The sequence below is a fragment of the Pecten maximus genome, chromosome 3 (genome assembly GCF_902652985.1).
Source record: "Pecten maximus chromosome 3, xPecMax1.1, whole genome shotgun sequence".
Taxonomy (NCBI): Eukaryota; Metazoa; Mollusca; class Bivalvia; order Pectinida; family Pectinidae; genus Pecten; species Pecten maximus.
Genome location: NC_047017.1, coordinates 17,625,021 through 17,642,896, shown reverse-complemented (window position 1 = coordinate 17,642,896; position 17,876 = coordinate 17,625,021). Strand labels below are relative to the sequence as shown.

The 17,876-nt window shown below is 37.0% G+C and overlaps 1 protein-coding gene across 5 annotated transcripts; it reads right to left on the bottom strand.

The window, feature by feature from the left end:
- Positions 1-1,970: 1,970 nt before the first annotated feature.
- LOC117323410 (dehydrogenase/reductase SDR family member 7-like) lies at positions 1,971-17,818 on the bottom strand. Of its 5 annotated transcripts, none has more exons than XM_033878618.1 (11): positions 17,776-17,818; positions 15,044-15,256; positions 14,474-14,597; positions 13,500-13,649; positions 11,382-11,488; positions 10,829-11,021; positions 10,205-10,251; positions 7,251-7,370; positions 6,724-6,890; positions 6,099-6,375; positions 1,971-4,311 (listed from the first exon to the last, which is right to left on the bottom strand). In XM_033878618.1, the coding sequence occupies exons 3-10, from the start codon at positions 14,595-14,597 to the stop codon at positions 6,309-6,311; spliced, it is 975 nt and encodes a 324-aa protein (XP_033734509.1). In that variant the 5' UTR covers positions 15,044-15,256; positions 17,776-17,818; the 3' UTR covers positions 1,971-4,311; positions 6,099-6,308. The 5 variants fall into 5 exon arrangements, with proteins under 5 accessions (XP_033734509.1, XP_033734511.1, XP_033734508.1 ...); XM_033878620.1 differs by having other exon boundaries at positions 15,193-15,256; positions 17,776-17,791; XM_033878617.1 differs by lacking the exon at positions 17,776-17,818 and adding an exon at positions 17,470-17,582 and having other exon boundaries at positions 2,647-4,311.
- Positions 17,819-17,876: the final 58 nt, after the last annotated feature.

Sequence of the window (17,876 nt, the reverse complement as noted above, 5' to 3'; positions counted from 1 at the left end):
TCTGAGGGGCGGGGCCAAAAGGGGTCAATTTGGCTATATTAATATAAACGACTTCTTCTCTGAAACCAAGCAAAGGATATCGCTCCTATTTGCCTGGTAGCATCACTATGGGGTGAGGATTCAAAATTGTACAAATGGTGGGGCTGACCCCCTGGGGGCCTGAGGGCGGGGCCAAAATGGGTCAATATACCTATATTTATATCAACGACTTCTTCTCTGAAACCAAGCAATGGATATTGCTCATATTTGCCTGGTAGCATCACTATGAGATGGGGATTCAAAATTGTACAAATGGTGAGGCTGACCCCACGGGGGCCTGAGGGGCGGGGCCAAGAAGGGTCAATTTGGCTATATTGATATGAACAACTTCTCCTCTGAAATCAAGCAATAGATATTGCTTGTATTTGACTGTGAGCATCCCTTTGGGGCCAGGATTCAAAATTGTACAAATGGTGGGGCCGACCTACCTGGGGCCTGAGGGGCGGGGCCAAAAGGGGTCAATTTGGCTAAATTGATATAAACAACTTCTTCTCTGAAACTAAGCTATGGATATCACTCATATTTGCCTGCTTCAACCCCCGGGGTAGGGATTCAAAACTGTATAAATGACAGAGCTGACCCCCGGGGAGCTAAGAGGCGGGGCCAAAAGGGGTCATTTTGGCAGAATTGATATAAACAACTTCTTCTCTGAAACTAAGCAATGGATATCACTCACATTTGTATGGTAGCATGGTCATGGGGTGGGGATTCAAAATTGTACAAATTTTGGGGTTGACCCCCCCCCCCCCCCCCCAGGGGACTAAGGGGTGGGGCCAAGAAGGGTCAATTTGGCTAAATTGATATGAACAACTTCTATGAAACAGCTCATATTTGACTGGTAGCATCCTTTTGGTTAGGGATTCAAAATTTTATAACGGAAGGAACTGACCCCAGGGTGCAGAGGGCGGGGTCAAAAGGGGTCAATTGGTTTAAACAACTTCTTTTCTGAAACTAAGCAATGGATATCGCTCACATTTGTGTGGTAGCATCTGGGGTTGCCCCAAAAGTCAATTTCATTTCATGGATTAATGCATTTTTGGCATAAAAACCTCACGTACCCATATAAAATGCCTATGATATATTGACATAGCAATACCAGTGACAATATACTTCATCATCATTCTTGTTTCATATCTCATGAAATCCAGGTGAGCGATACAGGCCCTCTGGGCCTCTTGTTAACACAGTACATGAGTATATTGTCAGTGATTCTGAATGTTGTATAAATGATATCACAATTATAGTCCATACATTTATACTCGAAAGTGTATATGTTGATGTTCAGTGGCCTGAGTGACATTCCACCCCAGTTTTAACTGTGACAGATCGAAGATTATAACCAGATCTGGTCATGAATGTAAATACATGTCAAAAGTGTGGAGCGTGGGAGGTTTGGTGATAGGATAAGAATGACAGACATTGAATGTGAGATGGTTTAACTGTTTACCTACATAAATGTACCTATCTGTTTGTTTTAAGTTCATTTTAAGAGTTAAACAAGCGACCAGGTGTTAAGTTTTTTTAAGCATTTGTCATAAGAGAAGTTGACCTATCTAAATTCCTGATGGACTGTAGAATGTTTGTCACTTTGGTTCAAATGAATTTTAACAGTGACAGTATTTAGTTATTTAGTCCAAAATTAAGAAACAAAGCTGGTATTTGTTTGTTTGTTCTTATGAGAATTTATTTCAGTTTCATATAACAGAGATCAAAGGTTAGAATTTTTTAAGTTTTTTTTTTCTTTCTCAAAAATCAGGCACAAGCCAGTTTATAAGTAATTAACTGTATCTGTATGTTTTAACTATCTGCTGATCATTGAACAATCACGAATGATTTGTCATTAAAACCGGACATGTCGCTTATAAGATTTACTACATGTCAATCCAAATTTGTTTCAATCTTCAGAAATGTATAACAGATTGGTCGTTTTATGGCAAGCAGAATGTTGAGTTATTGTGATGTTATGTATGAATGTACTTTTATGTTTTCTTCAAAATGTGCAATAACATGACTCCGAGTAGTTATATGGTGTTAATATGATTAACATCAGGATTAACTCCTGTTTTGTTCTTCATTGTATCAATACTTTAAACATTTAAAACATACTTGTAATTTTTATCAAGAGTTATCTCCCTGTACAGAATGATACAAAGCATTATGAGGGCTGTTTTCGTTTATCTTGGTACAAATGGTTTGACCAGAGTTAGTTCATGAAATAATGACAGACCTAGTGATTTTAAATCGATTTGGACGACCTTGACAAAGACTTTCAATGTCGGTTTTAATATCTAGAAGTCTATCAAGATTTATGCCTGAAATAATACAATTAAAAATTGACTAACTGGCTTGTCCACATAAATGCCCAGATCTTGTATACAGAATCCTTCTTGGATAACACTTTTCAAGTACGTTACAGTTAAAGATGGAAAATGTCTTTTATTGATTTCATGAGATGGAAGCAGAATGGTGTTAAATTCATCTTGAGATCCATGAAAACATTATTCAATCCTTATACATTACATGAAAACTCATATTTTTTAAAGTTTGTTAGTGTGATTGCCAGAGTCAGAAATAAACTACTCATAATATGCAAAACAGAATACATAATATTTTGATTTATCTTTATTGTTATTTCAATACATCAATCAAACTTTTCCTGTTATATTACAGGTTTGTATAGGCTTAGAAGAGTAAAATTGTATTCACAATGTCATATTGCACAAGCATATCTGATCAATTTCATCAGAAAATACAACTTACATGTTTTTCATATGCAAACATAGTATGGCTTTTAAGTTCGTAAATTTAAAGTTATTCTTAACATGATTTTGTACAGGGAGTCTTGTCACAAAGTAATTACAAGATGTGTTGGTTTAAGCAGGGATGTATATAAGGGAGATTGGAAACTTGTGGAGTATTACAAGATGTGTTGGTTTAAGCAGTGATGTATACATAAGGGAGATTGGAAACTTGTGGAGTATTCTATAACATCAAGGTTCACATATAGGATATAGTTGTGTCTATATCTATGTTAACACAAATAAGTCAAAATGTCTGCCATGGAAATTGTAAACTTTATGAAAACCCTAGTGGTAGATCAGGTGACCCCATACCTTTTCACATCACATTAGGGAATCGAACCCCGGCCGTCTAGATGAAAGAGGAGTGTTTCCATTGTGCCACCCAACCACCAATAAAATGTGCATTAACACCATAATGTGAAATTACATTAATATGTATCATTTAGTTTGAAAGGATAAAAATATTGCAATTAATAAAAAACACCCAACTCCTTTGATGTCGCATTTCGACGCAACAAGTTTTCTAAAGTAGCTTGTATTGGCATATGTATACTTGCTTCGTCACTCTGAATCAAGGGAGATAACTTGTACATAACATGCTGTAGAATTTATAGAGGAGCAAGTTCCAATCTTTCTCATATTCATTCCTTGTTTTTAACTGGTGTCCACTAAGAGATGTGTTCATTTGACAGGTGTCAAAAGAGATGTATGTTGATTTGACTGTCACACAACCTATATTTATATAACTGTTTTATATATATATATTGTTTACATAACTTATGCATTATAGGAGAGAATGATGTTGAAACTGTTTTGTATAACTGAGGTCTTCTCTGTAAATAAAGCTCTATCATTATTATCATTATTATTTGTTGTAGTGCCAAAAATCTTCGGAGAAAATGACATTCACTAACCATATAGTTGCCTTATTTAATTGATGTGTAGAAGGTGAACATTGCTTTGAAATATAAAATATATGTAACCAAATAATCCTGTGTTCTGCTGTTTCTTATATTTAGATAGAATACTTCCAAATATGGTCATGTTTAGCTTATTATTTTGTTTGATGGGCTTATCTCTCCATGAACAACCAGGGTAATATTGAGGTGGGGTCTTATTGTAGTAGTTGGTGAATACCTCACTGAACAACATACAGGAGGCCCAACAAATGCCATCCAGAGCAATATTAGGGTAAAGTGTCTTGCTCTAGGACACAACAGCACAGACCAGCCCGTTTCTCAGCTCTAAGTACAAGGACCAGAATTGCAAGGTTGGTGTATATTGAACCCTATTTTATCAATTGGTTCAGCTGTCAGTTTACAAAATTCTCATGGTGGGTAGGATGTGACTTTCGGAATGTAGGGTTGTAAGGCAGTTTCAAATTGTGGGAAATGTAATACATACACACAATACATGAAGTTGATTATCATGTGAACCTTGTTTGTCTGGACACTATGGTTGCTGTCTTTTTAGCCCACCATCATCAGATGGTGGGCTATTCAAATCGCCCTGCGTCCGTGGTCCGTCGTCCGTCCGTCCGTCCGTCCGTCCGTAAACAATTCTTGTTATCGCTAATCCTCCGAAAGTACTGAAGGGATCTTTCTCAAATTTCATATGTGGGTTCCCCTTGGTGCCTAGTTATGCATATTGCATTTTGAGACCAATCGGAAAACAACATGGCCGACAGGCAGCCATCTTGGATTTTGATAATTGAAGTTTGTTATCGCTATTTCTGAGAAAGTACTGAAGGGATCTTTCTCAAATTTCATATGTAGGTTCCACTTGGTGCCTAGTTATGCATATTGCATTTTGAGACCAATCGGAAAACAACATGGCCGACAGGCAGCCATCTTGGATTTTGATAATTGAAATTTGTTATCGCTATTTCTGAGAAAGAACTGAAGGGATCTTTCTCAGATTTCATATGTAGGCTCCCCTTGGTACTAAGTTATGCATATTGCATTTTGAGACCAATCGGAAAACAACATGGCCGACAGGCAGCCATCTTGGATTTTGATAATTGAAGTTTGTTATCGCTATTTCTGAGAAAGTATAGAAGGGATCTTTCTCAGATTTCATATGTAGGCTCCCCTTGGTACTTAGTTATGCATATTGCATTTTGAGACCAATCGGAAAACAACATGGCCGACAGGCAGCCATCTTGGATTTTGACAATTGAAGTTTGTTATCGCTATTTCTGAGAAAGCACTGAAGGGATCTTTCTCAAATTTCATATGTAGGTTCCCCTCGGTGCCTAGTTATGCATATTGCATTTTGAGACCTATCAGAAAACAACTTGGCCGACAGGCAGCCATCTTAGATTTTGACAATTGAAGTTTGTTATCGCTATTTTTGAGAAAGTACTGAAGGGATCTTTCTCAAACATTTTTGTAAGTTCCCCTTGGTCTTTAGTTCTGCATATTGCATCTTGGTACCAATAGGAAAACAACATGGCCGACAGGCAGCCATCTTGGATTTTGACAATTGAAGTTTGTTATCGCTATTTATCAGAAATTGCTGAAGGGATCTTTCTGAAATTTCATTTGTAGGTTGCCCTCTGTGCCTAGTTATGCATATTGGATTTTGAGACCAGTCAGAAAACAACCTGCCCGACAGGCAGCCATCTTGTATTTTGACAATTGAAGTTTGTTATCGCTATTTTTGAGAAAGTACTGAAGGGATCTTTCTCAAACATTTTTGTAAGTTCCCCTTGGTCTTTAGTTCTGCATATTGCATCTTGGTACCAATAGGAAAACAACATGGCCGACAGGCAGCCATCTTGGATTTTGACAATTGAAGTTTGTTATCGCTATTTATCAGAAATTGCTGAAGGGATCTTTCTGAAATTTCATTTGTAGGTTGCCCTCTGTGCCTAGTTATGCATATTGGATTTTGAGACCAGTCAGAAAACAACCTGCCCGACAGGCAGCCATCTTGTATTTTGACAATTGAAGTTTGTTATCGCTATTTTACAGAAGGTACTGAAGGGATCTTTCTGAAATTTCATATGTAGGTTCCCCTTGGTCCCTGGTGTTGCATTTTGGGACCAATCCGAAAACAACACACAGCCATTATCGCTAAATCTTAAATGTTATATATAGGTTACCCTTGTTTGAAAAGTACTAGAGGGCTGTTTCTGAATTTACACAGATTAGTAAGACTTAGAGGAAGGGAAAAGTAGAGAAAAGATCAATCTGACATGGAACCTATAAAGATCATTCAATGGTGGGCGCCAAGATCCCTCTGGGATCTCTTGTTCAGAATACATTCACATGGTAACATATGTTGTGGGTTTTGGGTTAAGTAAGTTTTGTTATGAATATGGTAGTCCTGCAGTAATTAATTATAAACTCTTCAAACTTTTGATTCCTCATCAGTAATGAAGAGTAGAAAAGTAGAGAAAAGATTCGTCTTTTATGGCTAGGTCAATAAAGATCAGTCAATGGTGGGCCCTAAGATCACTCTGGACTAATGGAGGTCTCCAATTCCTTCCAATATCTTCTTTAATCTTTTCTGTCCAAAACGTTTGGCTAACCTACAAAGATACAAGTACATTGTAGTACAAAGATTGGGAAATAAGCATATACTGAATTGAAGAAAAAGAAAAACGGAATATGTCCTAAACTCCTCACAATACACTTTCTTATTGTCTCTTCTGTAAACACTCTCTCAAATCATTTCTGGCATTTTAACATTATCTACCATGTGACCTGTAACTGTTCTTATAGTCTGTGATGACATCATGCAGTATGCCATAAAAAAGTTTTAGCCATTTACAATTTAAATTGATTTTGAGAAATGGTTTTATCTTTCTCTCCTTCCAAACAACATATATATGTTCATCTAAAAAGTATTTTAGATTTGATAATCTCTAAAAACTTACCAGTGAAATATGCTAGGTAAGTATTGGTTCATGTAAAGGTAGGATAACTCTGGGTTGGCTGTTAACCATACTTCATCCATGTTGTTGGCCATGGCCAGAGCCATGAGGTGAGCACAGCGAGCTGCTGTCATCCTTTTCTCCCCAGGTTGCATTTTCAGACCCAAGTTCTGTAATAGAGGTAAAGAAATAATTAAATAATAATCTACATCAAGTAGATGTTTGGAATATAAGCACAGTATATTGCCTGCAATTTAAACGGGATCATAGTCGGTTTGACAACAAAGTACAGTATAAACTGTAAAGTTGATGTAGAACATACTGCTTTATGCTTATTTCTTGTTAGGTAAAAACCTGAGTTAATATGAAATTTTAATATTACTGCATCATCTAATGCAAAAATATAAGTATCTAAATTGTTTTCACTGTTAAGTTACCCCAGTTATACTGTCGATCAGAGAACAGTGAAGGAAAAGTGAATATTTTAAGTTATCTTGGTTTGAGGTTTGAAATACTACAGTCTACTGCACCTTATTGGGATCCTCAGTGAATGCATGTATCAGAGCTTCTGAGAACACAGGACCAGGACAGGCCACAGTTACATGTATATTATACATCACCGATTCAACACGCAGACAGTCGAACCAACCCTGGCAATGAAAGACAATGGTTAGTACCAACCCTGACAATGAAAGACAATGGTTAATACCATCCCTGACAATAAAGACAATGGTTAGTACCAACCCTGACAATGAAAGACAATGGTTAGTACCAACCTTGACAATGAAAGGCAATGGTTAGTACCAACCCTGACAATGAAAGACAATGGTTAGTACCAACCCTGACAATATAAGACAATGGTTAGTACCAACCCTGACAATGGTTAATACCATCCCTGACAATAAAAGACAATGGTTAATACCAACCCTGACAATGGAAGACAATGGTTAGTACCAACCCTGACAATAAAAGACAATGGTTAGTACCAACCCTGACAATGAAAGACAATGGTTAGTACCAACCCTGACAATAAAAGACAATGGTTAGTATCAACCCTGACAATATAAGACAATGGTTAATACCAACACTGACAATAAAAGACAATGGTTAATACCAACCCTGACAATAAAAGATAATGGTTAATACCAACCCTGACAATATAAGACAATGGTTAATACCAACCCTGACAATATAAGACGGTTAATACCAACCCTGACAATAAAAGACAATGGTTAGTACCAACCCTGACAATAAAAGACAATGGTTAGTACCAACCCTGACAATGGAAGACAATGGTTAGTACCAACCCTGACAATGAAAGACAATGGTTAGTACCAACCTTGACAATGAAAGGCAATGGTTAGTACCAACCCTGACAATGAAAGACAATGGTTAGTACCAACCCTGACAATATAAGACAATGGTTAGTACCAACCCTGACAATGGAAGACAATGGTTAATACCAACCCTGACAATGGAAGACAATGGTTAGTACCAACCCTGACAATAAAAGACAATGGTTAGTACCAACCCTGACAATGAAAGACAATGGTTAGTACCAACCCTGACAATAAAAGACAATGGTTAGTATCAACCCTGACAATAAAAGACAATGGTTAATACCAACCCTGACAATAAAAGACAATGGTTAGTATCAACCCTGACAATATAAGACAATGGTTAATACCAACCCTGACAATAAAAGACAATGGTTAATACCAACCCTGACAATAAAAGATAATGGTTAATACCAACCCTGACAATATAAGACAATGGTTAATACCAACCCTGACAATATAAGACGGTTAATACCAACCCTGACAATAAAAGACAATGGTTAGTACCAACCCTGACAATAAAAGACAATGGTTAGTACCAACCCTGGCAATGAAAGACAATGGTTAGTACCAACCCTGACAATAAAAGATAATGGTTAGTACCAACCCTGACAATAAAAGACAATGGTTAATACCAACCCTGACAATATAAGACAATGGTTAGTACCAACCCTGACAATAAAAGACAATGGTTAATACCAACCCTGACAATATAAGACAATGGTTAGTACCAACCCTGACAATAAAAGACAATGGTTAATACCAACCCTGACAATATAAGACAATGGTTAGTACCAACCCTGACAATATAAGACAATGGTTAATACCATCCCTGACAATGAAAGACAATGGTTAATACCAACCCTGACAATATAAGACTGGTTAATACCAACCCTGACAATGAAAGACAATGGTTAGTACCAACCCTGACAATGAAAGACAATGGTTAATACCAACCCTGACAATATAAGACTGGTTAATACCAACCCTGACAATGAAAGACAATGGTTAGTACCAACCCTGACAATAAAAGACAATGGTTAGTATCAACCCTGACAATAAAAGACAATGGTTAGTACCAACCCTGACAATAAAAGACAATGGTTAATACCAACCCTGACAATATAAGACAATGGTTAGTACCAACCCTGACAATAAAAGACAATGGTTAATACCAACCCTGACAATATAAGACTGGTTAATACCACCCCTGACAATGGAAGACAATGGTTAGTACCAACCCTGACAATAAAAGACAATGGTTAATACCAACCCTGACAATAAGACAATGGTTAGTACCAACCCTGACAATGAAAGACAATGGTTAATACCAACCCTGACAATATAAGACTGGTTAATACCAACCCTGACAATGAAAGACAATGGTTAGTACCAACCCTGACAATAAAAGACAATGGTTAGTATCAACCCTGACAATAAAAGACAATGGTTAATACCAACCCTGACAATGAAAGACAATGGTTAGTACCAACCCTGACAATGAAAGACTGGTTAATATCAACCCTGACAATAAAACACAATGGTTAGTACCATCCCTGACAATAAAACACAATGGTTAGTACCAACCCTGACAATGAAAGACAATGGTTAATACCAACCCTGACAATGGAAGACAATGGTTAATACCATCCCTGACAATGAAAGACAATGATTAGTACCAACCCTGACAATAAAAGACAATGGTTAGTATCAACCCTGACAATAAAAGACAATGGTTAGTACCATCCCTGGCAATGAAAGACAATGGTTAGTACCAACCCTGGCAATGAAAGACAATGGTTAGTACCAACCCTGACAATAAAAGACAATGGTTAGTATCAACCCTGACAATAAAAGACAATGGTTAGTACCAACCCTGACAATGAAAGACAATGGTTAATGCTGTAACAATGTAGTTATTCTATTACCACAGAATGAAGACAGATGAAAGGCAGTTTTTGAAATATTCACTTCCATTTTAGCAGAATCATCAATTCTATCATATATATATAGTAAGCTAAAAGTGATTCAGGAATAGGTTGTCCCCAGGCTTTAATACTGAAATTAAGAAAACTGAGGGTTCTTCATGGGTAAATACAGCAGTATCTTTAAACTACTGAATGGTGAAAGACCCACGTAAAACTTACATGAAGGGCGTATTTACTGGCACAGTATGAGGCGAGGCCTGGTGAACCTGACAAATCAAAATGTTATACCCAGCATGGTTATAATATACACAGAATGGACATATTTCTGGAACATATTTCTGGAAGGACAATATTATGAGAAAAAAAATTTGGTAGGAAATTATCCTGAAGTAAGGGGCAATACCTTGAAAAAACTCGAGGGTTTTATACTTAGGTACATATAGTAATTGATTCCAGTAAAATATCTACCCAGAGTGGACCCCAGGTTTGTCAAACAGGCACTACCAACAGATGTGATTTAATTCGAACAGTATCATATAGGAAGATACATGTATATTTTTTTACCATAAGTATTGAATTTCTATATTTCTAGAAAAATACAACATCAGGCAGTGTCAGGCTGAAGACGCCTATGAAGACAGAAAGGCCTTGCGGTAAATCTTGTTTTTTGTTTATTTTTCTTACATTTATCCTTTGCAAGGACTTCACTTCACTTACTTTTTATATATACATATATATTACTGGAACAGCCCTTAGTATCCTAGATGTGTGTAAAAGTTGCAAGGTATTATACTGTTTACATAATATACCTTACAAACATATAAATCACATTTCATTACTTACCGATTTTACCTGCCAAACTGCTAGTGACCACCACCTGGCCGGAATTTTGTCGGATAAAAACTGGTAAGACAGCCTTGGTCAATGATATTGAACCTAAGGTGTTGACTGCAAGCATCTGCTGGTCAACTGCAAAACTTGTTTTGCTTATCACAGCCCTCTGTGACCGGCCTGCATTGTTCACCAGACAGTCGATCTGTGGACATGCATAATACACTTAATCTAGCTTCAAAACACTGGTAAAAAAATCTTCAGTCTCATCCAAAATATCTGTACATCATATAGATTGAAGATAAAGAGGTTATCTGAAAATATTTAATTTAATAAAACAGAGATATGTTTTTTGTGTTTTTACAACTGAAATGCTCATTGTTGAATGAAACCATGTGGTCATTTATTACAGACAGCTTTATAATCAAACATATTTTTAAGTAAAAAATAAACCTGTTATAATACTTATTTATAAGGTAAATTTACTGCTTTGTCCAAATTTTTACGGTTCATAAATTATGAGAGAGAAATCAAACTGATCACATTTGGAGAATGTGAGGTGTACCTTTTTGAAATATTTAAGTGCAGTTTCCACCAAACCTTTGTGAGAGTCATAGTCCAGTAAATCTAAAGGCAGCACCAGGTAATCATTCGGTGTACCATACCCTAGCTCTGGGAACAACGAAACATTATATTACAATCAACTTTGTCAATTTGTGATCTAGGTATCATCTTGTTAAAATACCATCCTTTATTTAAACCACAAACTCCATGCATTTAAATTGGTCTAACAAATGAAACATGAGATTTTGCTTGAGTACCCTTGGTAATCGACCATTTATGTTGGTTTAAACATATTCATTTGCCTTTAAATGGTTCATAATTATAGTGACAAATAGGATTTGGGCACAAGTTCTCAAACTTATCGAGGCCCTCTCCTGAACATACATCAAATGTTTACAGTGTATAAAGGCTGCATATAAGCTATAAATAAATTTGTAAATACTTTACAGTGAATTAGAATTACAATTTCAATTTCAATTACAATTTCAATTTCATTTGGACCTTGTTATCTCGAGCTCTCCTGATTGCTAGAAATGGGACTGTATCAATTTTAATAATATAGACTCAATAATAATTAAGTTGTGTGTTCAATTTTTTAGGATTATACATTGCTTATGATTTCTGGATATGTGATAATTCATGTTCAAGATAACAAGGTCCGACTGTTATTATTTGGATAAATAGCACTGTTGAAAAGGATAAGCAAAGGAGAAAAAGAAAAAAAAAAAAGATAGAAAGAAAATAGTTTAAAACTGGTTGTTGACAGCTGTTTCGATGCCCAATTTTTTGCACAACATTTTTTACCTGGTTGCCGCATGAATTGATTAAAAGTTGTATTTCTTAAAAAAGATGTTGAGGTGCTAAAAACGGTCTGTATCTTTAATGTATTTGCATACGTAGTTAAAAATCTCATTATTCAGGTCTTCAGACAGATTTGGGTTTCCCCACAACAAGGTATTTATATCATATAACAAAAAGTCTGGAAGATTTAAACTTCTGAGATTGTTTAGTAATTGATTTTTAGGTAGTGTATATAAAGGGCAAGAATAGAAGAAATGAAAATTGTTTTCAAAATCTCCACATGAACACGACGGATCGTTAGTTAAATTGGCCCTAAATAGATCATCCTGGAGAATACTGCATTTATTTCTAAGTCTTGTGTGTAAAATTGTGAGTTTCCTGTCTCCCATAGTGAGAAATTTTGGAGTTGAGATTATATCAGGTTTTATTTGATTTTTAAAGCCAACAAGAGAGTTAGTGGTTTTTAATGTGGGGGCAAGGGAATTCCATTGGGATATAGAAGAGGGTATAAATGATTTCCTAAATAATTCGGTCCTACATCTTGGGATTGTAAAGTCGTTTAAGTTTTGAGTGGAATATGCAGATGCTACAGAGCGCAAGTTTGGTAAAAGATCTGAAAGATAATTTGGTGTCATATTGTTTTGAATGCGAAATATAGTTGATAGTTTTAATTGTTTACGACGTTCTGACAGTAGTTCCCAACCTGTTTCATAATATAAAGATTGTCTTGATGCATAAACAGGTAAACCTGTGACTATTCGAGCGGCCAATAATTGAACTTTTTCAAGTTTCTCCGAGTCCTGAAGAGAGCAACCGTCCCAAACTACAGATGCGTATTCTAAAAGAGGACCGATATATGTTTTATAGAGTATTGATAATGAAAATCTGGACACTGTGTATTTGAGTTTTTTTAGTAAAATTAATTTTTTATAAGCTGATTTGGCAATGCATTTATGTTAGACAGAATAGTGGAGAAATACATAGTTAGGAGTAAGGAGGGGTGGGGGTGGAATAAGTTGGGTACACTTGTAAAACTGTGATACAAAAGAACTCCAGGGTTGGAGGTAGGGGTTAGTATGGTATGCAGAAATTCATAAAATTCACCATAAATTGTATCATGCCAGGAAATGTTGATTTTATGTTGTGCCCACCAATAAATACATACAGTCATATACAGTTTCTGTACACAATAAACAAATAGGGGGGGGGGGGGGGGGGGGGGGGGGTGTGGCTATCATGTTATCAATCACTAGCATTTTATAAGGAAATAATTTTACTCTATTTTTATAAACATGATTGTTGCCAGAAAGTTTCTGACCTACACATCGTTGTTTGAGTGTTTGAAGTCTGTCCTCCCTCCGAGCTGAAAGTACCAGACGGCAACCTGCAGACGCTAATTTCAGAGCCAGGGCCTCCCCTATTCCACTTGAGGCTCCTGTCACCCACACAACCTGGCCCTTCAGACTTTCTGTAATGATTCATACCACATGGCTAATAAATATGATTAATTCTAAATGCAGGATATAGTGACAATCTTGACATGGTTTATCACGTGTTTAACTTTGCCTTTAATACTAAACTTTGAAGTCAAGACAATTATGTTTACACAAAGTACAAAAGATTAAAACTGAGTTTTTTGTCCCATTTATTCCCAAAATATTTTATGAAATCAATAACATTTATTGACTGTGCAACAGCCTATCAGACCTATACAAGCCTTCTCCCTATAAATACACACACACACATTTCAAACTACATACGAGACAGGCGAGAGGAAATGCAATGACCGGATCGGGACTCAAACCCTCGACCTCCAAACTCTGGACAGACGCTCTAACCATTTGAGCTACCTGGCTACCCCATTGCCCAGTCCAGTTCCGCTACATTCCTCCCTTCTTCAACAAAGTCGACCACCTCGAAGACACACACAAGATCCTATACCACCTTCCATAGTTGTTATGTTGGACTCCAAAAGTAACTGATGAGGAAAATGCAACAAGCAGACCGGGAATCAAACCTGGGCAGGACCTCCCAACTCTAGACAGACACTCTAAAACATTTCAACTACATTATGTACCTGGCCACCACAGTGCCCACCCTAGCCAGTTCCACTACACATATACTAACACTGGTTAGGAGCATTAAACAGCAACTGTTTTATACATGTTAAATAATACTGTTAAAAGTACTTGATAGGTATAAGAAGTGAAATAAAAAAAGTCTTGAAAATGTATTATCATTTAAATTGACTATTATTGATGAATTTGATTGGTTTTATTGGATATAATTTACCTGGAGATTTCCCAATATACTTCATCCATATAAGAGCTAGGTCACAATCAGACCGTAATAGTGTACAGATCTGTAGCAGCAGGAACAGTACTGCACAGCCCACTAGGAAATACAGCCAGTCCATCTGAAATGTTACACCAGACATATAGTTCTTAATGTAAAGGTAATAGAATTGAATAAGGTTGATATGATATTATACCATACATACAGATTATAAGATAGTTCATATAAACGTATATAGAAGATACTAATAGTAAAGTCCAATGGACAGTATGTTGAAATAAGTTTACCCTTGGGTCGTGGTAGAAATCAACACTAGACACGACTTTTATTTTTAGTTTTTTTTGAAAAATAATCTGAACCACAAAAGTTATCAACCACGTATATTGTCAAATCTTGGCAATATGTATGCATCCATGCAAGTATTTGAATTAAAGTTAAGACTCTATAACAGAAACAAAACCTTAATGAGCCATCTTTCTTTTGTACCAAAGCTACATATGACGAAAACAGACCGCTAGACTCTCTAACCACACCTACATCTAACATGTCTTTGATAAGTTGCCTTACCTCTTTGTACGTTCCAGGAGGAATCCTACAATAGGGTTGGTTAAAAGGTTTGGGATCCTCTAGCTTGATCTCATGCTTGACTGTGGTCGGCTGGCTGCCCGTCCTAGATCTAACAAATATTTCGAAAACACCTGATGCCAACTACCTACCACCTCCTTATAGCCTTGTCAACCTGATCAGCTGTCAAGTTGGTCTGGTCTAACTTAGTGCTCCCTGTTGGGAGAAAAACACCCATAGACATTTATTAAACAGAGCATACAGTGCAGGGAATTACATCACAAACGAGAACAACACATGTACACATGCATTCATGTAATATAAATACCATGTTACATAAGACATATACATGTATATGCATCTTTTTTAGTGTACCAGAATCGGAATAAACATGTGCACTAGGCACATACATATATTATAGACTGTGGGCTGGGAATTTTTGCCCTCAGACACAGGTATCTGAGTTCTCGAACCTATGCTTATTTAATAAACAAGAGGCCCAATGTGCCTGTATCTCTCACCTGACCATACTGAATCTTTGAAGCTGATCTAGGTCATTTCTGCAAATACTAAGCTAATTACCACTCTATTCAAATATCAGTGTATGCTAGGTTTATTCAAGTCAACGAATTTTCTAGTCCTTCATTCCAGCATACTATTGGCCAAATATCAGGTCTTGGAGTCTCTTGGCTATTGAGAAATCAATGTTTAAAGATTTAAACCTTTTCACCCCTGTGACCTTCAATGTAGGTCAGGGTAATTAATTCAAACAAACTTGGTAGCCCTTCATCAAAGCATGCCATAGGCCCAATTTAAAGTCCCTGTGCCTCATGTTAATTGATAAGTCATTTTAGTATTTTAGCCTATTTGCCCCCTGTGAACTTGGAGGTCAAGGTCATTCATTCGAACAAACTTTAGGTCTTCGTCCAAATATGATACAGGTCTAATATCAAGTCCCTTGGCTTCTAAGTGGTTATTGAGAAGTTAAAATAGCTGAGCCTATTTGCCGCTGTGACCTTCAATAAAGGTCAGGGTTATTCATTTGAACAAACATGGAAGCCCTTTATCCCAGTATGCTACAGGCCAAATATTAGGTCTATGGGCCTTTTGGTTATTGAGAAATAAATTAAATGGAAACGTTGATGCCGGACAGATTGCCAGATGGACGACGAATGCCTCACTATGGCATAAGCTCACTTGCCCTTCAGGCATGCAGGTGGGATAAAAATCCAACTGCTAATAAATCAGGTGTTTCGGTTCTGGAACATTTTGTCCTATAGATATATAACTTTATATAAAACAAAACCCACTACACTTATCATTCATATGATTTATTTGTATTATGGGATATGTAGGTTCCATATAAACCATAGATTACCTGAGGTACTAGCTTGTATACATGTAAGCTTATAAGTGGTAATTAATACACAGTCTAGGTTTAATTACCAGAAATAATAATGTATACATGAAACAATTAAAAATGTATGTGGTTCAGTATAAACATAACACTTTATGGTTTATACTGACCCACATACATCTTTTAATCATTTCAGGCACAGTACATTGACTCCACCATCAGACTATTCGCCGACGACTGCGTACTCTACACACCAATCAACACACCAGCAGACCACGAAAAACTACAACACGACCTCAACACACTGTGTCAGTGGGCAGACACATGGCAAATGGAATTCAACATTAAGAAATGTGCCATAATGCAAGTCACGAACAAGAACACAACCCAACATTACAACTACCAGATGTCAGGACAAACCTTCGAGATAGTGAAGCACCACCCATACTTAGGAGTAGAATTAGCAGATACCTTCAAATTTGACATACACATAGACAACACCATCAACAAAGCAAACAGGACACTAGGTTTTTTGAAGAGGAATTTAAGACACTGCCCATTACAAGTAAAAGGAAGAGCTTACAAAAGCCTAGTCAGACCAAAACTTGAGTACAGCACCACAGCATGGAACCCAAACTCGACACAACACATCAAGAAACTAGAGCAGGTACAGAAAAACGCCGCAAGATTCGTACTCAACAAACCACTCAACTACAACAAACCAGACAGCACAACACAGATGGTTAGGGACCTTAGATGGGAAACACTAGAGCAGAGACGCAAGACAACAGACATCATATTCATGCACAAGATCGTACATCACCACGTAATAGTGCCAGTCGCCTACCACCCCACCTTCTCTACAGTGACAACAACCAGAACCAGCCACCCTTACAAGCTCTACATTCCGCACACACCAACCAACGCGTACAGACATTCATTCATCCCCCGCACCATCACATCATGGAACCTCCTGCCGTCCAGCGTCGCATGTACCAAGAATCTGGACACCTTTAAGGCGGCAGTGAAGAGATCAGAGGTGTAAACATCAGACATTGTAAATAGTTTTAACCTGCACAAAAGGCTCCACACTGCACCCATGTATATAGTCCGCACCCTCAGCTTGATGACCGACTGCGGTTTTTGCTGACTACCTCATTGAAGTTGAAGTACTGTATACATTATTATTGTAACGTGACCCTGTGCATTGCCCGAACTCGTTTCGTGAATTAGTCCCTGTGCATGTGTCATCATACCGGTAATTAATAGTCAGCACAAGATTTTATATTTGTAATATAATTATATTCGTCCGTTATTGGGCTTAATCATATTTATAGCTAATTAACTTGACCAATAATTGACGAAAGGAATCGGAGACCTATCTGCTGGAGTGGTTGCCGCCGACTCGTTCAAAGTTCCATGTGATTGCGCAATACCGGAAACAAGGGCAGACAACTTGTAAACAACTTCACGTGACTT